The sequence below is a fragment of the Falco peregrinus genome, chromosome 4, assembly GCF_023634155.1.
Source record: "Falco peregrinus isolate bFalPer1 chromosome 4, bFalPer1.pri, whole genome shotgun sequence".
Classification (NCBI taxonomy): domain Eukaryota; kingdom Metazoa; phylum Chordata; class Aves; order Falconiformes; family Falconidae; genus Falco; species Falco peregrinus.
Genome location: NC_073724.1, coordinates 53,243,719 through 53,269,194, shown reverse-complemented (window position 1 = coordinate 53,269,194; position 25,476 = coordinate 53,243,719). Strand labels below are relative to the sequence as shown.

The window sequence follows — 25,476 nt, the reverse complement described above, 5'->3', positions numbered from 1 at the left end:
GGCAGTTGTGCCGGCACAAGTGTTGAGAAACAGGCAAGGAACCAGTGAGCAAGAGTGGATGGGAATATCCTGTGCCCACATGTGCCACTGAGAAAATGGTACATGTAACAGTATCACCCATGCTTGGTCTTAGCAATAATATCATCCATGCTTGGTGTTAAAAAGTTGAGCTGACTTAGCAGGACTTTGAAGAATTTACATCACATTTTCAGCCTCTGCAGACTCATTACTTTGAAGCAAAAACACATGAGCTTCACTGGTAGGAACCACAACACTTCTAAGCTGCATGGGGCTAACATCTCCAAGCTCCTCCCTCTGACTGCCCTTCATCCCCTAAAAAACCATGAGTTTGTGAGATAAGATAGACCGCGCCAATATACCACTAGTTTTTCAAAACCAGCCAAAAATTACAGAAACTTTCAAAACACAATCCATCTCCTGCAACATGAGCTCAGCCATACTATACAGCATTTTCCAATTGTTTTCTTTTTGCTGTGCAACCTCTCCATTACAACTGTTTGTGATTAATATACGCTATTAAAAACAGAGGGAGTGTGCAATACAGCCAGTCTTAATGTTATGGAAGAAGCCTTTGCTGTGCACAGTCCAGCAAGCTGCCCTGCATAAAACTGCTGCACAAATGGAAACATTTGCTGTGCAAAGAACATTCACTGTGTGTCAACTCACCTTCATTCTTCTCTGGTTTGTCTGCTTGTTAACTGCAGCGAGAGCACTGCCTCCTCATGAAGGCAGCCTTTGAAAATCTCCAGCTGAAAATTGCTTTTTATCAGGTCATCTTACAAAGCAAGAATGTCTAGCTCTTGGCAGACACAACAGCTTAAGTTAGAGAGGGGCAGTCACAGTGCCCATCGATCAGAAAGAGATTCAGAGATATGACTGAAGTCCTATCAGTTGACCTAGCCCTGCCTTCTTGTTTTCCTCCCTCTCCTCTCTGCTTACCCATTACAGCCCAGCCACTCGCCTAGGAGCTTGTCTCCAAGGCCATTTTTACTTGTTGGCGCCTATATACACACACTAAAATATAAAACATTTTGCAGCACACCCTTGTAGGAGTTTTGCTTAATATAACCAGCTTGCCAAAGACCCCTACTATGTGCAACACACATGCATCAACGTATTTTTCCTCCTAATACCTATATGAGATTGAGGAGTTCAGCAAATAAGATGCTTGGTTTGAAGAGGTGCAATTCCTCAGAACCGTGATATCAGTCAAGCATTGCAGATATCACAGAGGAGGATCTCAATGGATTTTAAATATGAAGCTGTTGTTGTTCATTTGCGGATATAACTCTATAAAACACAAATGGAATCAACAGGGAAAACCCCATGCTTTTCCTGATCTGTTTTGAAGACATAATTTAAACTGTTTTTTGAACAGCATAAACTGCAAGACATCTAAGGATTCAAATATAGTCATATATTTTTTATTTCTTTGGCTGGATTAATTCCTCATCTTTCCCATCTAAAGCTCCACAGTAAATCCCCCTGGGTCAGTTACAACTACTACTTTACACTGCTGAATTCTGCCAGCAGTCTGCTCATCATTCCTGCAGATGTTTCTGCTTTTAGGCTTCCTGGAATTTTATTGGACCCATTCCTTTGAATAAACGTATACCCTTTGTAGGTTGAAAATGCACCAGGGAAACCACTGTCCTCTATGGCAAGGAGCCTCCTCACCTTCTTTTTCGGTAAAAGCAAGATGGTACACTTAAGAGAAAAACTGTGGGAAGCGAGGAATCTGACTTTTTTCCCACTTCTGAGAAATTTCTGAAAGGGGGCTATGTGTGCTTATGCACCTGGGACCAGCTAAGCAATTTGTGAAGGCCAGAGGCCCCTGCACACAAGCACACAGAAAATTCGTAAAGGGCAGACGGGCTCGAGAGGTCAGGTCCTGCAAACAGAAAGCAAACGTTCACATGGCAGGACTATGCCCTTCAACATAAATACAAGGTAAGTCATATGCCACCTCTCATTATTAGATTTTACCTGTATTACTAATAAAGCAGAATGTTCCTCTACTCACCTCAGTAACATCCATGACTTTGATGGCTGCCAGCTGACCCGTTTTGACATGCCGACCCTGCATAAGAGAGAGAATCATCAGCGCCAGCATCTCACCAATCCCTTCAATATAAACAGAACAAAACATTCAGACAAGAGCTCCAGCGACTGGGTTTTCCCAAACCATGCTGGACCCTTCTGATACTTCATATGAAAAAACAACAAATACTCTAAATGGCTAAAAAAAAAAGGTTATTTCTAAATTTTTCTTATACAAATCTTAGAATCCATTTCTTTTTCTCCACATTAAAAGGATGATTATCAAGATTAAGCAAAGATTACATTCACACCTTCCCTTCTATTTACTTTAGCAAAGCTCATTGTCAGTAACAATAGTTTATTTAAGATGCCAGAATAGTTAAACTCCATGTATTGCATGTTTTATTTCTATGCATCAGTGCCTAGCACCAGGGTGACATATTACTAGGTAAACACAAGCATACTTAGGGCATTGCAAAAGGACATTTCTCTTTGTTTTGGTCTTCACTAGTAAAACAAAGCAAGGTATCTTCAAGAGATGCATCAGACCTGCAATAGCTCTCTTCGCCTGTCTCACAATAGCTAGACAAGAACAAGACATTGTCTCCTTTAGCTACACCACCATAAGGGTATGGTTTCTCAGTACAGCTGGAGCTGAATTAATACATCCCAGCTCCTGCCGTGGAGAGATCCTACCCTTCCTTCCCCTGCCTCCCTCCAGCCTCCTGTCACAAATTTCTCTGGGGAGCACTGAGCTCCTTCTGGCACTCATTGGATCATATGATAAGCTGATTGAGATCACTAAAATGGCAGAAAGTTAGCACAGAAAAAGCAAACTGCAGGGTGGGGCGAAGGATTGCAGATCAGGAAATCAAACTGGTTTGCTCTGCAGTCAGCGCAGAGCCAGAGCTGGCAGGAGGCAGACCGCACGGCTGGGAGGGGAGGCAGGCAGCACCACGGGCCCCTCCAGCAGTGGTGAGCTGTAACACGCCTCAGCTGACTTCTGACAAAAAACCTGTTTTTCTCCAGTATGTTTTTACACAAGGTGGGGCCGGATCAATTAGCTGTTCTGTATTTTTTTTTCTTAACAGGCACTTAGAAATGGCCCTAGTATTGGTACTTTTCAGCTCTCCACTTAACACCCAGCAGTCTGCCCTGAGACTTCCAGTTAAACAGCCTGGTCTCCCAACACCTTTCACAAGCATCATTCCCAAAGGCTCTTCTCTGAACCAGTCAAGCTCTGCAGCAAGAGGTATGCCCACTACATTTCCTCACTTTCATCACAAATAATGATAAAACACACAACAAAACATTTCACTAATGTCGCAGTTCCTCTACCTTTCTCCTTACCAATTTCTAAGTTTCCTAGGCAGAAACCTTTATGCAGCATCCACTATAGCTGATGGACATCAGTAGTGGGTTTTTCCCCTGGGCTAACTTCTTAACCTCTTCACAGACTCTTTGAGACTGGCACCCCAGAACTGAAGCACCCCAAACCACTAGTCTCTTTGGAGAAATTCTGACCCCACACCTTATGATGCCCTCCATGGAAGTAATGGCCAGGCAACGCTGGTGCATTAGAAAGGATGAAATACTGCAGAACTCACAGCCTCAGCTTTCTTTCACAACTCTCGTTGTGCTGCGCTCTCCCCTTATTAACCAATCCACATGCTTTCTATAAATAAATTACTGTACCCGGGCTTCTGCCGGCTCTGTAAATTCTCTTTATTGCATGCATTTCTTTTTACAACCTGGTCTCAAGCTGGTTTCAATTTTGAAACAAAGTTAGGGTCATAACATGTGTGCAGCGGCCAAGCCTGACCTCACCTTGACCTTACTACTTCTTGAACCAAAGCCTTTCAGCAAGCCCAGGAGAGATGCAACTCCAATTTCCCACCCTGGACCTCTGCCTAATGACAAAAGCCTGTGGTCTTCTCTTCAAGATTTACTATCCCACCAAGGGAGGAGGGGAAAATGTTTTACATCGAGGTGGAAAAATGCCTCCTCTAAGCTCCGTCCCTCTTTTCCACAGCTCTGTGGAAGGAACTAAAAGGCCCAAGGGCATGGGGAAGCACAGTTTGAGGTATAAAAGGAATATGCTAAATGTAAGAGAGGAAAAAGGACATCTCAGAGGACAAAAGCTCACAATACTAAGGAGGGCTGAGGAAGAAGACACTTTTCAAAAAACCAGTGAAATACCGTTCCACTGTTCATTCTGCAGCAAAGCGGGGACACTAAAATGGTGGCAGAACATACTCTAACCAGAAAAAGTGGTACACAGAAAGGTAGCAAGACATCCACAAGATGCCACATATTTTATGGAAATTTTGTTCCATTTGTCTTTCTAGATCTACAAACTACTGGTGGGCTTGCTATTTCCAGAGAGAAGCCTGAAATTTCCCAGGGCTCAGCTTCACAGCTTTTCTCAAGATGACGTTCCTCCTTGTGAGACTGGCCCACTCGGGATGACTAATGCGCGCCAGCCCAACCGCCCTTCCCCGGCAGCTTTACGGGATCCTGCTGGTGCCTCCACTAGTCCCTGTGAAAACCTGGGCCACGACAGCTACTGCAAAGCGCCGCGATTGCTCGTGTTTCACTTTGCTGTCTCTGCAGCAGAGATGGGAAAAGCTTTTCCATAACCCTCCTAAGGGACTGGAAAGCAAGGGAACTGCAGACTGTGGGAAGTGTGGGCTGCTCAGTATCCCAGGCCAAATTTAAACCCTGGTCATTTCAGAATATTGTTTAAAATTACTCCAAATTCCTTTTTCATAATGCATGCAGCATTCACATTCTAAGCATCTACATATATGGGGGGGGCTGCATGACTTTAATTTATATGAGAGAAGTAAAAGGACATTTTGAAGCCACATTCTTTTCATTAAAATCATTTTTAGAGAGAGGGGGAAAAGCAAACATCACAAGCACAACACATAAGCATGAGCAGAGTTTTTGTTTGTTTATCTGCTTAACAGCTCTGCTCAAGAACAGACTTGTCAAACTATTAGCATGCTGGTATAATTTTGCTTGCAACATGAAATGGCTAAGCATTCTCATTTCGGAAACCCATCTTCAGATTTTCATAGCCAGCTTCTGCTTCAGAAAAATTTGTCTGCATTAAAAATAATTATAATAAAAATGCAAAGTGGTTGAATGTGACGAAAGAACTGCAGAAGTCGTAGATGGCAAAACCCCTCTAAACTCAATCTCCTGGGATTAAAATTTATTAAAATCCAACTCCCAGGGCACTTTGTAAATGTGGTAACCATTAAGGCCCCCATCCAGACACCATCTCAGCAACACCACCAGCTAACACTCCGGTGGGACAGCATTTTCCTTGCAGAATAAGGCCCCTGCCTCTGTGTTGTGTGGAGTCAAAGCCCCTTGGAGTGTCCCAGGTTCCCCCCTCCCCAGGGCACCATAGAGGTTCTTGCAGCTTTGTTTCAGCAAATTGTCAGTAATTACCATCCATGTATCTGAAAAACATCACGAGATTGCACAATGTGCATGATGACTGAAAACAGAAGTTTCTTAAAATATTGCTAGATACCAAATAGCAGAGGCTGGGGATCACAGCATAACTGTCCCTTGTCCAGAAAGTTAAATATGCAATGAAGATGACAGCAACTCAGATACACCTTGTTAAGCATGATGACTGTCTCCAGAGCCAACAGACTGAGGAGGCTGCAGAAGTTGCACTGTGTAGTAGCCTCAACAGGTAGTAAAGGCTCTGTCATCCCAGGAGTGGAGTTTGCCAGGTCTCGGGGTGGGGGCCACAACAAAACATCAACATTGTCAGCTGAGCCTGGCTCCCACCCCCATGGAAAAGAGCCCAACAACACATTCCCTTCATTAGACCATTGGTGGGCTTGGCAGTGTTAGCTTTATGGTTGGACTCAATGATCTTGAAGGTCTTTTCCATCCTAAATGATTCCATGATTCTATGTTAAGATCTTATCAACCAAGATTTTCAAACTACTTGTTGTTTCTTATGCATCCTCCCCGCCTTTCTTTTCATGCATTTACTCATATTAAAGCACTTGTTTATCCTCCCAAGGAAGCAACATAACAATATTTTTGAGACTGCTACTGCACCATTCTATTTTTAAATGGCCTGTTGGAATGAGCAAGTCAATGGAGCTGCGCCTTCTGACCCTAAATCTTGTCCCATTTCTTCCCATGCGGATGAGAAAAAGTTCATCATATATGGAGGATTTTAAAATACAGCTCTTAGCAACACAGCAACACTGCAGCATCTAACTGGATCTTAAACTGAATCCACTACTTAAGCATATTTCCAGTCATGTCTGATAGCAATATGCTGTTTATTTCTCATCTCAGTGGGCTTTATGCATATTGAAAAGCAGAGGGGACAAGGGGAATCCTTAGTAGACTGCTAAGATCTGCAAAACATTATAAATTTCAAGCTTACCCACACTCTTCAACTCAGTTAATACACCTACTTCTTGCCTCTTTCTTCTTCTGCACACATTATTACTGCAAAACTTTTGTTTTGGAAAGGTTCAAAGGCAAACGGTGTTATGTGCTGGTTTTCATGGTGCTTTTTTTTTCCCTAAGATGTCTTAATGTTATCAAAGAACTATGCAAATTAAATGCAAAAGAAACCCTATCAGCTCATTTACCTCCCACCCCCTCCAAAATTATCCAAGATACATAATGCACAGAAATGTTATTCTCCTACTAACACAGTTTCTGACCTGTGTATTAATGTGCCTTTTGGGGGACTGTTCCCAGAAGCTTGCCTCCCAGCTAAATGGCACAGAAGTAGAATATGGAGCATCACACACTAAGGAAGGAAGGCAGCATGCGTGACTCAAGACTTGCAAGCTTGGATTATCTTGTGCACTGTACTATACACAATTAACCAACCTCTGAGCAACCTACACTGACAGTTGTAGAAAGAAAAGCAACTAAATTGAGAAAAAAATCTAATTCACGTTTCAGTTGCTACAATGTACATAGAGGCAGCAGGATAGATTTAAACACGCTATAAAATGAAAACTCACTGTAGTACCACCTCTAAGCAGTGCTGTACAATTCCCCCATGACAAAATCAACTTTTCAATTTGCTTCTCATTTAGTTGGCTCTAAACTCCTACCAGCCTGAGGCAACAGGCCATGGTGCAATACTCCACTATTAGGTTGCACACACCAGTGCAATAAATGATACCTTATTATTCCAATGCATGTTTACCATCAGTTCTTTTTGTCATTTGCCAGCATAAAGAGTTGCAGATCAACCAGCTTTGGATTGCGAATACTTGGACTCTACATTTCTTCCTACTCCCTGGAAAGACTAGATCAAACGAATAATAAAATCTAACATGTTCTTAAGTAGAAGGTCTACCTAGTTGCATTTGTAGCCAAAATAATGTTGCTCCTACTGATACATCATTCTGTAAGCTAAATAATCATAACCTCCAGTGATGGAGATAAATTTGTAAAAAGGGGGTAATGTTTGTCTGCCATGGAAGCTCCTTCTAGAATAAATATCAACAAACAACCTCAGTACAAAAGCCTGGCAAATCACTGCAGAAACACACAAGAACCAAAAAAGGCCAACATCAATGTTCTTTCTTCCTGTTAGATGACTTCTAAACCCAAACCAAGCAGAAGCTATTAAAGACTCCCACTGTTTAAGTCAAAGGCAGGACAGGGTTCTGTGTTTTCCCTCTGTCTAACTCTTGACATCAGATGCCTGGAAAGCAAAACAGAAAACAATATACTTTCTACCCTACTTTAGATATCCACAGGCTCACTAGCTGTCTATCGAAGAAATAATAATGACAATTTACTCATGCATAGTACTGCATTCTGTGAAGTGTGAAAGACACACAGTTATTATCAGTCCTGTACTTCCAGGGTCAGAGTGAAAACATATTACCTGCTAAAAAAAAAAAATGATTTTTTACTTCGATTGCTACTTTCGTGGTAGCTTTCCCACTCTGAAAGACGCTGAACATACATTACCAAGGCATTTCTTTCTACCAAACAGCTCATTGCCTAAACAGGAAAAATAAAAAGAAAGGGGAGGGGGGAAAAAAAAAAAAAAAGGATAGTGGGAAAACCATGGCAGAAAAACCACATTCTGACTTTCCCAGGATTGCAACAGGTCAATGGCAGAGCTCAGTTAGGAGACATCTCTGCTGACTCCCAGCACCCTGCCCAGCGGTCAGCTAGCCTCACTGATCAGCAGGAGATGTTTTTATCTGATGGGAGAGGTCAGGAAAAGAACTGCAATGGCAGACAACTCTCTTGCCACTCTACCTGGGAAACAATGCCAACCTCCCATAGGACCTTTGACAGATTTGCCTAAATGAGGCCTGATGATTACGCCCATTTCAGTTCACAGCCATTGAGACACATGATTGAGCAACAGATGAAAAAAAGCTGCCAAAATAAGGGGGTGTTGCAGGGGAAGGGGAAGGCAAGAGATCTAGCAGTGGTGCAGTTTAAGAATGGCTGGCCCTTCGTTACCCAGTCACGCCAATCCCAGTCCAATTGGGATCCCCCAGGGCAACATATTTCCTGGCTCAAATGACACAAAACATTCATTCCCTTATCAAGCAGAGCTTACAGATTCCCCTCTTCCTTCTCCCTCCCAAGCACCAAGCAGGAAAGATCGATGAATTAGCGTCCACTGGCAACACCGACAGCAAGGCTGTGATGCGTTTTTCCACAAGGCCTCAACTTCAGGACATCAAGAAGTTTTTTAAAAGATATGCCTTGCTGAGTGCTGCCCCTCCACCAGACACCCCAGCCATCGGCTAGCTAGCTGCTGGATCAAGCTTTGCTGCTCTTCAAGGTGGTTACCCAGAGCTCCCTGCTCCAGATTCGATGCTTCTTTTACAAGGACACATGAGCTAAGCAGCTTGAGTCCCCAGCCTGGAAAACACCTTCTTCAAGAGCCATCCTCAAAGTCATCAACCCATGCTATCACCACCAGGCTGTGCCCAGATTTAGTGACCTTCACTAAATACACCATCACTCACTTTCTCTTTATAATAGAGTCCTCATCCTCAGCCCTCTTCAAAATGAGCCTCTAACCTCATTATTGCCTGTACTTTTTTCTGGTTTTAAACATACCTAGGTAATTTAGTTGGGACACTACTGAAAGGCACCAACAAAACCTCAAACTAAACAGAAGAATGAAACCAGAGTAGAGGCATACCTCCCACATGGACACCGTTGGCTCAGAGTGTATTGGCTTCCTCTGGAAACATCAGTTAACATCTGCTGTGTCCAGGTCTCATTCAAAGCAGTTCTTCACCCTACCTTAACAACTTTACCAGTCACTAAATCCAAACCCTCCTAACACTAGCTTGTCTCTTTTGACGACCTGCTGCAATGGCCCCTTTCACCCAGAACAATTTCTTTCTGGCAAATATAATTAAAAACAGGTCAGGTAAAGAGAACATCAAGATCAGAATTAAGAGCAAAATAATAAAGCATGTACTTCTAGATACAAACTGACATGGGCTACAGATACAGATGACTTCTCATTTTACATCTCCAAACACCCTCCATCGGATCTTGGCCACTGGAAGGAGAGGCAGGCCTGATCTGGTGGTGTGGCCATAGCAAGCCCTTGCAGCAGGGCCGGCATTAATCAGGTTGAAGGGGACCACCACAGGTCACCAGAGCAAGCCTTGTGCTCACCAGATGCCACCCCACTGTCACAACCACCCAGTGCTACTTCAGAGGGACATCACACACCACACACTGCTTCCACCTCAGACTAAGCGTGGCTCAAAATGACCTGCCAGGGTCCCCACATGGGTGGAGGGAGGCTTTGAAACAACACCGGCACCTCCTCAGCTGAGAGAGACAGCAAATGAAGGGCAGAGTCTCCGGAGTGACATTGAAATAAGCCTGGATGAAGAGCCTGGGGCGGCTTCTCTTTGTTTGCTCTTCAAATGAATTGATATTGACATTTAACCCATCACCCCAGACATGCAAATCTGAGCTTTCTGACCGAAAGGAGCAATTTACACCTTGTGACCAAGGCCTCCTGCAAACCCAGGCAAGCCTGGGCCCATTTCACTCCACTTACCGCCAAGAAGCTACTGAGAAACCACCTCAGTGTTGGGCACGGACCTTCTGAAAGAAGAGGAGAGATGCTCCTGACAAATTTAAGTATTTAACCATCGGGTACACAGAAGTGCCACAACACATACTTTTCTTTGGGGGACTAACCATAGTTAGCCCCTGCCCCTTCGTGCACCAACACTGTTCTAAGCAGCTTTCACTCTCTTGGGGGACACTGTCAGAGGTCATATGCCACAAAAGAAGGAAAACCAAGCTCACAACACACCCTACCAGCCTTGTTGCATTCAGTCTACTGCCAAAAACAGCAGCTCTGAGAAATGAGTGACGGCCAACCCCAGGCAGCAAAAGGGTGGTGTCCCTCACCGGGTGGCATCCAGCAGGCACAGAGTATGCATCCGGCTACGCTGCTTTGGGTGCCTGGCTGCTTGAGAATCCATCCCAAAATTTCCACCGGCCTCCCAGAGAGCACCGGGAGGGGTACGAAATAGAAACCAACCTTTTCTTCAAGTATGCTAAGCAGATGGGGGAATTATTTTGGAAGGTACAAAACCTCAATGTAAATTCAAAAGACATAGTGGGAAGGGAAGCAAAAGGGGAGAACGATTGGCTCCACTGCTTTTATTTCTTTCTTTAACACAGTTTTGGGCTCGCTGTTGTGGGTTCAGCCCACTGGACAAGGAGGAGCCCAACTCACACACTGCTACGTTCAGCTGTTCGCATTGAGAGAGTCCTGCCTTTCGTCCAGCTGCACCACAAGACGCTAACAAGCCCACTGTGTGGCGAGGCTCTGAAGCCATCATTGGACAGCTTAACATTAATGAGGGGCAAGGGAACGGAGAACTATTTTAATCTATACCATCCCAGTGGAACAATATAGCCAAGCAGAGCAGGGAAGTCAGGCTGCATAATGAGTTTTATTTCAACGTGGTTAAAATGAAAGATTTCACATCCACCTTTAAAAAATTCCAGAACATGAGCAGTAAAGAAGGGAAGTTAATGAACTCTTAAATACACATTTATATATATAAATAGAATTAAATTCCAGTCCAGTAGTCAATACTGCTCCAGAGCTACAACACACAATGAAGGAGGAGCGGAACTTGTGTGGTTTAGGGCTTTTTGCTTTTCCTACTGAGGGCAGACACTGGTTGGCACCTCTTCCTTCAGCCATTACAAACGTCATCAGTGCCACTTCCAGTTAGTCACATCTCCTCACCATGATGGACTGGGGAGCCACAATTTACTGCTGAAACTAAAATCTACCTTCTGGGGCATCAGATATGCTGAGGAAGTATTACAAGAGGAGGCGTTCCTAAAAAGAACGGGGACCGTGTTTTATACTGTGACCCCCATATGTAAAAGCAAATTAAGAAATATTTTAACAACTTATTTGAAAGATGAAAACATACATTTAGCCTAAAGTTATATGTATTTTAATTAACTGAGAACTTGTACCAGAAGACTCCAGCATTTTTATCTTCTGATACCCTGCCAAGTACAGCTGTGATTCTAAAGCAAAAAAAAACCAAAACACCTTGTCCTTGAGAAACTGGCATGTGGCCAGTGAGCGATCTGTAAACAGCTTTGTGTCCACATGAACTATTTTCAAAAAACTCAGGCAGTATTTTCAGACCTCGAACTATTTCTGCTTCGTCAGCACGGGAGCCTGACTCAGAAACACAAGCCTATACTAACAACCCTTTCTGCACCAGACTTGCCAACAACAAAACACCAACCTCAGAGGTTGCTGGGCCCTTTATTTATTTATTTAGCAAAAGAAGGACCAAATTGAACACAATTTCCTTTCGGTTGCTAGCCGGGTAGTATTTAAGTTGCATTCCCAAAGCCTGTGGCCAACGTGTTTATTGTGTGAAAGGGCCACACAACAGAATAGCCGTTATGCAACATTGTCGGCTCGCAGGTTAATCCACAGAAAGGAACGGCATTCATTAAGGAAACGGAGCCTGCGCATTCTTCAATTATTACTTTTTACCGAGTACTCAAGAACACATCAAGTGCCTCACAGAAACTAGTCAAAACATGTTCACCGCTCTTAAATAACACACTACTGGCCTTCACAGACCAAGCTGCGGTGAACAAAAAAGGAAAGAAAGTCCTCAGGAGGACTTGTAAAGCCAGGCCACAGTGCAGCTGCCACCGCAGCCAGCCCCACCTGCCCTGCTGTGCACTCAGGGTACAAAATATAACGCAGATTAAGCAGAAGTTATTTTGGTGCAAAAGGATTTGTGCAATTGCATTCTACAGGAAGAGCCAGCAGATCAATACTTTGGGAGTTTTTGATCATGGGTTGTTCTACACAACACCAGGCCTGCTGGCGACAGATGGAGTACACTCGTCTCAAAGGGGGAAAAGAATCTTTGCACAGGACTTAGCAGGGCTCATTGAAAGAGCTTTAAACTAGATTTGAGGGTGGAAAGGGATAAAACCAGGCTTGCTAGAGATAAGCCCGGGTGCAGCACACCAATGCTTGAGGTGCTAGTGAGGTCAGACGTTTCAGTGGAGGTAGGGGATGGAGATCCATGCAGCAGCAAAGACAGAAGGGTTATTGATGTGTTAGAAACCACAGAAGCACCCGAGAATGGTCATGTAAGAATTAGGCCTTCTCCCTCCAAACAGGTGGTGGGACCAATAGCCCAACTGAAGTGTATCTACACCAATGCACGCAGCACAGTCAGCAAACAGGAGGAGCTGGAAGCCACTGTGCAGCAGGAAAACTATGACACAGTTGCCATCACAGGAACACGGTGGGATGACTCGCACAACTAGATGTGTTGCAATGGATGGATATAAATTCTTCAGAAAGAATAGACAAGGAAGGAGAGGTGATGGGGTAGCCCTGTGTGTTAGGGAATGTTTTGATTGTCTAGAGCTTAATGATGGCAACAACAGGGTTAAGTGTTTATCAGTAAGAATCACAGGCAAGGCCAACAGGGCAGATATAATGGTGGGAGTCTTTTACAGACAACCCAATCAGGATGAACAGGCAGATGAAATATTCTATAAGCAGCCAGGAGAAGCCTCACAATTGCTAACCCTTGTTCTTGTGAGGAAATTGAACCTAGCAGATGTCTGCTGGAAATACAATACAGCAAAGAGGAAACAGTCCAGGAGGTTCCTGGAGTGTGTGGAAGATAACTTCCTGACTCAGCTGGTGAGGGAGCCAGCTAGGGAAGGCGCCCCACTGGACCTGCTGTTTGTCAATATCCTCATTTTGGCTAAGATAGAGTTAATTTTCTTCCCGGTAGCTGGTATAGTGCTGTGTTTTGGATTTAGGAAGAGAATATTGTTGATAAGACACTGATATTTTAGCTGTTGCTAAGCAGTAGTCAAGGGCTCTTAGCTTCTCATACTGCCCTGCAAGCAAGCAGGCTGGGGGACACAAGAAGCTGGGAGAAGACACCACCAGGACAGCTGATCCAAACTGGCCAAAGGGATATTCCATACCATATGACAACATGCTCATTATATAAACTAGGAGGAAAGCTGGCCAGGGGAGCTGCTCAGGATGAGACTTTCCCTTTGTTTTCTGTCCTATTAAACCACCTTTATCTCAACCCATGAATTTTACTTTTTTTTCCATTTCTCTCCCCCGTCCCACTGTGGGGGGTAGGGAGTGAGCAAACGGCTGTGCAGTGTTTAGCTGCCTGCCAGGTTAAACCACAACAGTAAACAGAGAACTTGTGGGTGATGTGATGGTTGGAGGGTGTCTTGTGCATAGCAATCACAAAACGATAAGAGCTTTCGATTCTTGGATAAATAAGGAGGGGGTTCAGCAGAAATGCTACCTTGGACTTCCAGAGGGCTGACTTCAGCCTGTTTAGGAGACTGGTAGACAGAGTCCCTTGGGAGGCAGTGCTGAAGGGCCAAGGGGTCCAGGAAAGCTGGACATTTTTCAAGAATGAAATCTTAATGTCGCAGGAGCAGGCCATCCCCATGTGCCAAAATAAAGCAAGCAGGGAAGGAGACCAGCCTGGCTGAACAGAGAGCTCAGGAAAAAAAGGACAGTTTACGACCTTTGGAAGAAGGGGACAGAACTCAGGAGGACTACAAGGATGTCATGAGGTTATACAGGGAGAAAATTAGAAGGGCCAAAGCCCACCTAGAAATTAATCTGGCTACTGCTACAAAAGACGATAAAAATGTTTCTATAAATACATTGGCAACAAAAGGAGGGCTAAGGAGAATCTCCATCCTTTATTTGATGGGGCTGGGGGGGAACATGGCCACAAAAGATGAGGAAAAGCCTGAGATATGTAATGCCATCTTTGCCTCAGCCTTTAGTAAGACCAGTTGTTCTCTAGGCACCCAGCACCCTGTGCTAGAAGACGGGGAGCAGAATGAAGCCATCATCATCCAAGGGGAAATAGTCAGTGACCTGCTGCACCACTCAGACACACACAAGTTTACGGGGCTGGATGGGATCCACCCAAGGGTACTGAGGGAGCTGGCAGGACTGCTCACCAAGTCACTTTCAATCATTTACCAGCAGTCCTGGCTAACCGGGGAGGTCCCAGTTGACTGGAAGTTAGCCAATGTGACGCCCATCCACAGGCCAGAAGGACGATCCAGGGAACTACAGACCCGTCAGCCTGACCTCAGTGCCGGGGAAGGTTATGGAGCAGATCATCCTGAGTGCCATCACATGGCATGTACAGGAGAACCAGGTGATCTGGCCCAGCCAGCCTGGGTTTATGAAACACAGGTCCTGCTTGACTAACCTGATCTCCTACTATGACAAGGTGACCCCCTTAGTGGATGAGGGAAAGGCTGTGGATGTTTTTTCCTGGACTTTAGTCAAGCCTTTGACACCATCTCCCCCAACATTCTCCTGGAGAAACTGGCTGCTCACGGCTCGGACAGGTGCACTCTGCACTGGGTAACAAGCCGGCTGGGTGGCCCGGCCCAAAGAGTGGTGGTGAATGGAGTGACATCCAGCTGGCGACTGGTCACCAGTGGTGTTCCCCAGGCAGTTTAATCCTGTTTAATACCTTTATCAATGATCTGGACGAGGGGATCAAGGGCACCCTCAGTAAGCTGGCAGGTGACACCAAGCTGGGTGGGAGTGTTGATCTGCTGGAGGGCAGGCAGGGATCTGGACAGGCTGGATCGATGGGTCGAGGCCAACTGTGTGAGGTTCAACATGGCCAAGTGCCGGGTCCTGCCCTTGGGTCACAGCAGCCCCACACAGCGCTACAGGCTTGGGGAAGGGGGGCTGGGAAGTGCCTGGTGGGAAAGGGCCTGGGGGTGCTGGTCAGCAGCCGGCTGGACATGAGCCAGCAGTGTGCCCAGGTGGCCAACAAGGCCAACAGCGTCCTGGCTTGTATCTGAAACGGTGTGGCCAGCAGGGCTAGGGCAGTGATCGTCCCCCTGTACTCAGCACTGCTGAGGCCACGTCTCGAATCTTGGGTTCAGGTTTGGGCCCCTCACTGCAAGGGGGACGTGGAGGTGCTGGAGCGTGTCCAGAGAAGGGCAACGGAGCTGGTGAAGGGTCTGGAGCACATGTCCTGCAAGGAGCAGCTGAGGGAACTGGGGGTGTTTAGCCTGGAGCAAAGGAGGCTCAGGGGGACCTTATCGCTCCCTACAGCTGCCTGAGAGGAGGCTGTGGGCAGGTGGGGGTCGGTCTCTTCTCCCAGGTAACAAGTGACAGGACAAGAGGAAACAGCCTCAGGTTGCTCCAGGGCAGGTTTAGATCGGATATTAGGAAAAATTTCTTCACTGAGAGGGTGGTCAAGCATTGGAACAAGCTGTCCAGGGAGATACTGGAATCACCATCCCTGGAGGTATTTGAAAGACGTGTAGATGTGGTGCTTAGGGACATGGTTTAGTGACGGACTTGGCAGTGCTGGGTTAATAGTTGGACTCCATGATATTAAAGGTCTTTTCCAACCTAAACAATTCTATGATTCTATGATTTCAGTCCCACACACACATGCCTTCTGTAGCTGTAGGTAGGATATACACTGCAAACTTTTTTACTTGAGTATTTCAACAAAAATTGCACTTGGGAGTAAAAAAGACCCTCCTTTCTCATGACACTACAAAAAAAGTATTATTCAGCTCACGATACAATGCCAGCTATTCCTGCAGACCACAAGTCACTACTCTGGAGCAGAGCTGTCATTAGATGTAATATAAAAATTGTTAGTTGGAAAGGCCAAGCTTTTGGTTGTAAATCACTCAGCAAACTGGAACAAATAGGACAACTTAGTATTACCCTGGACTACAAAAGATGAGTGAGAACCAGAATTCAGCTGCGGAAGACAACTAAAACATTTTGTAACTGCTTATAGCCAGGCAGCTTATCCCAGTATCACCATCCATAAACCTCTCTTAACGCTGCACCACTTCTCAGGTGGCAAAGGGGAAGGGAGAAGAGGATGGCAGGTGCCTCAACCCCGAACAGTCCCCTAGCATGGGCAGCAAGGCCATCCCTCTGGCCCTGCAAGTGTCCTGGCAGCCACGCTTACATGGAGAGGAGAGGGAGCAGGGACACAGCGTGAGCCTGGACAGGGTCCCATCTTGCTGAGGGCAGATGCACAGCATAAAGGATGCAAGGCAACAGGCCAGCCCTCCCAATGACTACAGCAGGCTGACCATCATCTCCTGGCCCATCAGCTCATCGCCCTTAAATACAGATATGGAAATGGGAGCCTGTAAACAGTTCGGATTGAAGTCCCAGCTCCTGGCAAACCAAAAAGAACTGCTCCAGCAATCATTTAGTCCCGACTCAGAAGCACCCTACACCCCCAAGGTTTCCATCCTCAGCTGGGTGTTTTCCAAAGAGGCAGTCATGAAAGATCCCACGTATCTGCCCATACTCTGGTGTCTCCAAGAGCAGGTGCAGTTGACTGTGAGGGATGCACCTCTGGATTGCAGCACAGCTGGAGCCAGCATACATCCTGCCACATGGGTCTTTGCAAAATAACCGGTCACCTCAGCCACTGTGGCTCAGAGACAGACCCAGGTGGGGAACAACCCAGAAACCTCTGGTTAGAGGGAGCAGTTCATGTTTAGGGATTCACAAGAGAAAACACTGCTTAACCTCACTGAGAATTTAAACTTAAAAATTTGTAATCCTACAAACACAGACACACATAATGTTAAAGCTGTAGCCAAATTTAATCTCTTACCATTCCTTTCCACCACTTCCAACCTTACTGAAAGGAGTGGAGAGGGGGACTGGAAATAAATAAATTTTAAAAGAAGTAGAAGCCTTCCACTTGTTTTAAGGTATTTTCTCAGTCACATTTCCTAGGCTGTATGTGAAACCTTACAGAGGAAAGTTTGAGCAACACTGCCTCAAAAGCTACCTATCACTTACACAAATCACCACTTGAATCTGGAAAACAGTGATGTTAAGCACAATCAGGTACTCTGACCAAACGCTACAGCCATGACCTAAATACATTATGTGGTATGGCGGTGCAGAACAGTAGTTCCTAGAATTAAGCAATCTTCCAATTAAGTGTCATGCACTGAAAACAAAATTAAATCAGCTGTCATGCTGCCCGACTACTTCTACTCCCTTCTCCCCACATCAGGGAAAGAAAACAAAAATCCTTTCCACCAGTCTGAATGCTGTATCACCAGCAGGACTGGATTTCCAAGATGCTGGGGAGAGGTCTACGTATGCCAGCTGTGCCTGTCCCAAATTACAGCACTCTGAGGAGAGCTAAAACAAAGTAATTATTTTTTAAATTGTAATAAAACTGGATTTCTGAAAGTTCCAGTGCTTTTAAAGTTTGCCTTTTAAATTTACAGCCACTTGTCTAATTACTGAAAGAGCATTACAGTTTATTATAATCATGTGTCTGCACTGAAAACATCAATATAGCATGCTGGAATTGATTGCTCAATTATACAATGCACAGCTATTGCAACTGCTGTCAAAGTAGAATTCATAACAAGTCCCAGGGCTTGTCTTTCAAAACACAAGCGAGAGTAATGCTTAACACTTAAACAATTTCACCGAACCAATGGATCATCAGGAAAAGCACATACAAGACAAGATTTAGTGCAACACGCTGTCAATTATGGGCTGTGTTTGAAGACATGCACAGATGCGCCTTAATGCCAAGCGTGGGGCAGCCCCATCAAACACAGAGCTAATTAAACTCACTACGGCACGATGCTCCAGATCTGAGCACCAAACACCACTTCGCCACGCTGATCACCTACCCTGGGTGAAAAGACCCTGACAGAAGTCAGAATCCCACCCACCAGCCCAGTAGGTGAGAAGGTGCTTCACCACCCAAGGGAACTACCCACATTCAGAAACTACACGGCATCAAGGGAAGGAGGGTCGGGGGCAGCCCTGGGTGACCCCACACCAAGGCGCAGCCCTGGGTGACCCCTGACAGCCCCACCTCTGGCAAAGTTGTGCTGAAATGCTGCTCCACTGTCACTGAAGGTGAAAAACACACAGACACACACACGTACACCCCAAAACACGTTTTCCATCAGCACTCACCTCTGCCTGACTCTGTCTATGGCAGGGAGGCAGGCTCCTACAACCAGCTCTTTCCAAGGCAAAGCTGGTGGCTCTCTGATCCTGCCAAGAGCACCACGAGTGCACCCACTGCAGCTGCACACTGCCTGATGGAGGGCAATCGGGTCCCCATAGACACACATGTCTGTCCAAAAGGTCTTTGTCTACCTAGATCATGGCTTTGGAAGATATTTTAGGCAAAAACGAGCAAAAAGAACAGGGTTCTTGTGCTACTCTTAGTCCTTGTCTAGCTACAGCACATTTCAAACAGAGATGCCTGGAAAGAAAATAAACAAAACCAAGCTCAAAGCCCCCAGTGAATTTCCATCTGAAACATCAAGAAAACCCCAAGAGCTTAATTTGATATTACGCTAGGCTTGAGTTCAAATAAACACAAGAATTCAAAGCTGGAAGCATTAAAGATGCCCAGTGCTAGAGAAAGTAGGGAAGGAGCTTGTACTTTCCACTGGTGTAAAGCTACAGGGGCTTCCTTTTCTGATTTTCGCCATAAACCCAAAGTGCAACCAAAAAAAAAGCAAAGCTAAGAGGATCAGAGATAAAATCATCCAAGATCCAAAAAATTAAAACTGAAGGGCTGTAACATCCAAGTTTCTGCAGAGAGCACAGAGAAAGGTTCCTCAATATGCAATTGAACGGTTGGGGCAGAGAAAACACGCAAATGCAAGTTACTGGCAAATGCCATTTCAGAAAAATTAGCAGGTGCTTGATTTTATTGTAATTGATTTTGATGACTCTGCTTTTTATTTCCATTTTTTACTAATGTTTCACTACCTTAGAAGTCATCTTCTGTAGACATTTAAAAACAGATAATGCACAATTTCCATTTAGCCTGCTCATTAGTTTAAGAATTTCAGGAGACACTATTCCAAAGCAAAAGGGGGAGCGGGGGGGGAGGGGGAGGAGAAGAAAACCAACATTTCTCCATTATGTGAATAAGCCTGTAGCTAAGATAGATTTTATCTACCTAATTATACTGTTTGCCACTTGCATTTATATTTAGTACTGAAATCAGTGAGTGAAATTCATCAAGAAACTGCAAGCGAGATAAAACAAACAGTCCAGTTGACCGCTATGTGAAAATCTTCAAGAACCATCTCTAGCTTCAGTAAAAGCAATTGAAAATGATCAGGAAAACCTACTAGTGTGAATCCAAAGTAGACCACTCCAGCTTTCCAGTCTCCATTTTCATGTTCATTGCAGGCAGAAGTTCATTTGTTCTACTTTTATGACTCCCATGAATGTGTCACACACTCAACACGTAAGTACACACTTAGTAATGACAAGTTTTAGCTCTGCCTCGAGATAGATACCATTCAAAGCAGAGGCAAGTCTGTGCCAATATCTTCCAAGCAAACAAACTAGAAGACACATAACATGCTTAAGTCTGATTTCTTGAAGGAAAATAACTTAAAAAGAAGGCCTTCAGGCTACGTTTCTCCAGGCTGCCCTGGAAGAGACCCAAGAAAAAGTGGGTCAGAAACACAGCAGAGAGGACAGACCAGCCCTGGGAGGAACCAGGATGGAGGTCTGCATGTCCAGCTTGGCATGGCCACCCTGGGGAACCATGCCATGCTATGGCTTTGGCAGAGCCCTGGGAGACAGGAGGTAATTGCAAACAAACAACAGAGTATTTTTACTGGTGGATAGGTCAGCGGTAAGGGAGCTGAAGATATGGCATGTAGGTGCAAGTACAGCCTTATCTTTCATCTCTGCCTCCACCATCAGATCATCAACACTCCCAGCGATGACGATTCTATTCATCTCAGAAAACAGGATCTTAAGAGAGAATACCTAATAAACTCAAGTATTGTTAGGATTTCATTTCCCCCAGCTAGAATCACCTTGTGAATGATGAGCAAAGCCTTTCTTTCTTCAATCAAGATTACCTGATACAGGATTGCATGTGATGCTAACACAGCCCTGGCCTAGGCAAGAGTGACAAGCAATCACAAATAACTGGGGAATGGGGGGAAACCAACAGGGCTTCTTTCCTAACATCTCTGCTCACTTTACACATCCTAACTCATACAATATACATGGATATACCATGACATAAAGACGTGGCAGCCACTCCAGAAAGCTGGAAGGAGCAGCCAAAGAAAAAGCAAGGGGGAGGAAGAAAACGAGACTGCCTCCAGCACCATCACCTCTCACAAAAGATCCCTGCCTAGCCACTACTTGGAAGCCAACACGTGATGGCAGGTCATTATTACAGCAAACAAGCCCAGGAAACAAGTGTGCACACAATGAGGGAATTCCAGCATTTAGCAATCCCAGCTACCACCACAACCTGCCTATGTGCTCTTTACAGAGGACAGTCTCCCTTCAGAGCACCAAATTTCATTCCTAATGAAAAAAAAAAGTTGCTTCAACAGTGTCTGTGACTTATCACCAACAAAAGATTAAGAGAAGTTGGTCCCTCAAAGCCAGACTTAAAGAAGGCTTATCCATTTTAGTGATGCTGTTAATGAGAGTTAACGATGCTTCTTTCCATCACAGCTAGACACAGGCACTTTCAGGACTGGACTCTACTTGTCCTTCCCACCACTTCAGCCATGACTAAAAGGTCAACATTCAAATACAGGTACCTCAAATGAACATTCAAATACAGGTACCTCAAATGTGGCATGGCAAAAAAAATGACCTGGTGTTCAAACACAGGGGAAAAAAAATTCTGTATTGTTTCCTTGCTATAATATGAGAAACATGTAAGCTGCTTCCCAAATCTACAAAACCAAGACAGTTAGGGCCCCTGAAATTAAAAGACAGAATAACAAAAATTTTAAAAGTTAAGAAATAAGTATCTATTAAATGTTTTTGCAAAACTATTTAACAGACCATAAGCTCTCAGCCAAACTACTTCTGAAACTAGCAGCTGTGCCAGAGAACCTCTGCACATATTATTTGTTGATAAACTTCTGCATGCATTTAGATGTTAGCATTGCTACCATTTTTCCTTCAGTTCATGCATGCAGTGACAGCTTGACCAAAACAGCACCTGTATTTCTACCCTTATGACCACCTCCCTAAATCTTGTCAGTCTGCAAATTTCTTTCTAGTCTTTTCAAGCCACATCCTGCAAAGTCCACTACTACAGAAATTATGCGATGGTTTTCTTGTACCACCTTCCTCCTCCTCAGACGAAACAGCCTTAGCATCCAGTAAAGGGCATGCGTTTGCATCTTGCCTTTGCTCTGAAAGATAAAAACACGTCAACCATCTTCCCCCTGTTAAACCCAGTAAGTAGCTCTAACCCGCTGCTTACAAAAGAACACAGAAGCACTAGAAAGACCCTCCCATGGACTATGGGTTTGGGGTTGGAAAACAATGCAGAGACAGGAACATTGCCAGGATCCAAGAGAAAGCTGATTCCCAGGATAAACTCCAGGCGCTGATCACACACACACACACATGCACAGAGCTCCAGTTCTCCAACTTTGCCATGAGAACTACCAGAAGCTTCAAAACCAAGTTCACAAGGTGATTACTATCCTGAGCAACTTGAGGCACATTGAAGGATATGCATGAACACACACAAATCTAGGGCATTTGTCACCACAAGATAGGGTGAAATGGGAGAAGGCATGTCAAGAAGAAAGGTCTGGAAGGAGATGACACATTTCCACTCCAGCCATAGACTTCCTGTGCAATTTTGAACATGTTTCCTCTGTTTTTCTTTAATCCATAAAAATACCAACTTTATAGTGTGTTGTCAGGCATAACTCCTTACTGTTTATTTTGAAAAGTGTTTTGATGTTCCAGGGCAAAAGCTGCTGCAGATAGATCACACATTAAAAAACAGCTAAGTATTACCAGGGCTGATGCCTTACATGGGTATTTGCAGTTCCTCTGTACCGAGCAGCTATTTGAGACCAGGAAACAGCAGCCAGCACTTCCAGAAGCACCAAGCACATTTGGTACCTCGCCAGATCCGGAGGAGAGCAGCCGACACCGCAAAAGCAACGCAACAAGTTCATGGGTGCTGAGGGAAAACCAAGGAAGCGGAGTCAGACTTCCTCTTCCTCCAGCAAGCGACTGAGCCCGGACTGCCGGCATCCTGCAGTTCAGTTTGTGAGGCCTAAATATGGGTAACTAATGCTTTGTGGGACATCCCAGGGCAAGCAGAAAACAGCATGAGACCTATTGGAGATCTACGTCCTTTTGGACCAGATGCTAGGGGTAGGCAGGATGCTCCAGTGTACATCTCCTTGGCAGAGAGGAGCAGAAGGGATTAGGGTGGAGGGAACAGAGGGACACAGGTCCCATCCCACTGCCCATGAGGTGCAATGCCACCATCAGCTGTCCCCTGGTCCAGCAGCTCGAAGGCAGCATCCCAGCTGGGCTCACCCAAGTTCTGATGGCAGCTGGGCTGCAGCGGCCCCTGGAAGTCGGAGGAATCCCTTTGGCTTTGAGGAAGTGCCTGGACACGGCAAGGCACGCACAAGCAGCTTAACGACAGGCATTGCATTCCCAGCATACATAAAAAGGCATGCTGCAAACAACGCTGCAATTTGGCAGGCAGGTTGAAAAAAAAAGGAGTGCCTATTCAAAAAGGCTACTGTTTACTGTTGCTTCACATGAAATGAGATCCCTCCATGTTTTTTAATTTTTCATTCTTAATCCCATACATTAAAAAAAATAATCTCCTATTCCTAAAAAGGTGGTGTGATTTTTTCAAGTACATGCCTTATAACTTTCAGCTTCTGAGTATTAAATGCTTTCTGTGTTAAATTTGGAAAGGCAGAGAGGGGTTACGAGAAGGATTATTCTAATTCTTTCACTGCTCTTCAGTACAGCAAAAGGGAATGAGCAGGTTAAGACAGTCTCTAGAAGACGCAGCTATTTTATTAAAGAAAGATCTCTTGAACAAACATTAACAGGATCATTTGGATGTCTTCAAGAAGATTGTAAATCTGAGATCTGCTGATGTAGAGGAAATGCAGATCTTTATCTGTAGGCCTGAAAGCAAAGCAAAATAAAATAAATTTCTGAATTCCCTCTCTATAGAGACAGTTTGTCCTTCAGGACAAAGCTCCACTGCTTCAGTGCTGTCACTTCCACACCTTGCCCAGCCTGAAGCTGGAGCTGCTGGTGTACTTTCAGATCTAAGGTGTTCTTGTTTCCAAAATTAAAAGTCACTAGATCCTCTGAAGGCTCTGAGTTTCAGGGGTGGTGAGAAAATACTGCCTTTAACGCAGGCCAGCTCCTCCCACACTTCTCAACTGATGGCTCACTCTAAGCCAAATTATTTTAAAATTCTGCAAATCCAAGGAAGAAGGTTCCAGAAACAAGGAGCAGCCCAGTGCCACATAGCAACCTACACCTGCAGGGACCCTCTCCTGCACCCTGCAACCTGCCTGGCGTTTGCTGCAGGTTTAAACCCTCCTCTTCAAAGACAATTTTTGCAGGGCCAGGTGGGACCCTCCAAGGAACTCCTCCGAAGTAAAAGATCCTCAAATCCCTGAGTCATGATTCATTTGATGTTGTGATGGAAGACTACCAAGCACCTTGGTGTAGCAGACCACTCCTGTGACCCTTCATTAGGCAAATATCCACATCCTCCTTCCTTGCTCAGCTGCAAGAGTTACAGCTATTTAAAGAAGCCACACCACACATCCAACACCGAGGACTTGACACCCTCCTCCCCACCTCCTCTAGGAGCGGCAGACATTCAGTACATCATTAATTAGGTCCAAAATTCACCCTCTCCCTGATGCTTTTGTGCACCTCTGACTCACTAGAATATTACTAAGGTACAATTGGAGATAATCATGCTGTTAACAACGTTAGCAGGGCAGTTTACAAGATTACATATAATAAGCATGGGTTAGAGGGAAGTGCATCATGAATTTAACAGAACAGTAAAAAAAAAAAAAAAGAAGAGCAACAGTCCAATTATCTTCTCCTTACGCCAAGTTTCAAATAAAGACCTCTGTGAGGCCAACACTATAGCACAGTAGGGAGCAGCACAGTGGGCTAAAATTGTGTTATTCTTCTCTTTGTTGGGAAAGGAGGACTAACAACTTGGACTGGAAGGCATTTAACTATCTATTTGATTAGTCATTCAACAGAATGACGAAGGTCACCAAAGCACCATCCAGCACAAATGCATACCTGACCTCGTATCACACACAGATGTTGAGGTCCAAGTGCAATTCCTCCCCGTGCTCCTCTTCCTGTCTCCTTCTGAAGCTGGGTTTGAAACCAACAACCTGCTTTATCCCACTTCTCTTAAACTATTAGGTTTCCTGCATTTTAAAAGAAGACCAAGCTTACAGCAAGACACTGGGGAGAATGCAGAAGTTACACGTGCAGTACTTACAAATTACTCCTTTATATCCCCCAGGTTATGTGTTTGATATTAATAGGTCCAAACACCAACAGTTAAAGCAAAGCAAGGGAGAAATCCATGGCAAAAAGCTACTTAAAAAAAAAAAAGCAGAGACTTTTTTTAGACTTTTTTTTTGTTGAGTAGAACAACCAACTACCTTCAGGTTACACAGTTCACTTTTTCCTAAGCAAGCTGAGGATCAAAGAGGATCTAAACCTCAAAAAAATGCTAGGAAAGGGAGCAGAGGTTGAGCGAAAGCCTGCCCTGGATCTATGGGTAGAACTGACAGACTCCCACATCCACAGGTACCGCTGCAGTAAGCTAGAAATTAAATTAAGCTGTCTAGGCAGAGACACAGATGGGACAAACTTCATAGCTGGTGTCTCTAGCATGAGTAAATACACCCCTTCACACAGATGTTCTGCAGGTTATTTTCAAGGTACAAGCCATCCATAGGAATAAATGAACAAGGCTGGGTTTGCCAGGC

At 44.8% G+C, this 25,476-nt stretch overlaps 1 protein-coding gene across 10 annotated transcripts in view; it reads right to left on the bottom strand.

Moving 5' to 3' along the window:
* MAP4K4 (mitogen-activated protein kinase kinase kinase kinase 4) overlaps nucleotides 1-25,476 on the bottom strand; it is a 170,727-nt gene that overhangs the window by 87,399 nt on the left and 57,852 nt on the right. For all 10 annotated transcript variants that reach the window (XM_055801333.1, XM_055801334.1, XM_055801338.1 and 7 more), the window contains exon 3: nucleotides 2,045-2,101. In XM_055801333.1, coding sequence (XP_055657308.1) covers nucleotides 2,045-2,101 — 57 coding nt within the window. The remainder of the gene's footprint in view (nucleotides 1-2,044; nucleotides 2,102-25,476) is intronic.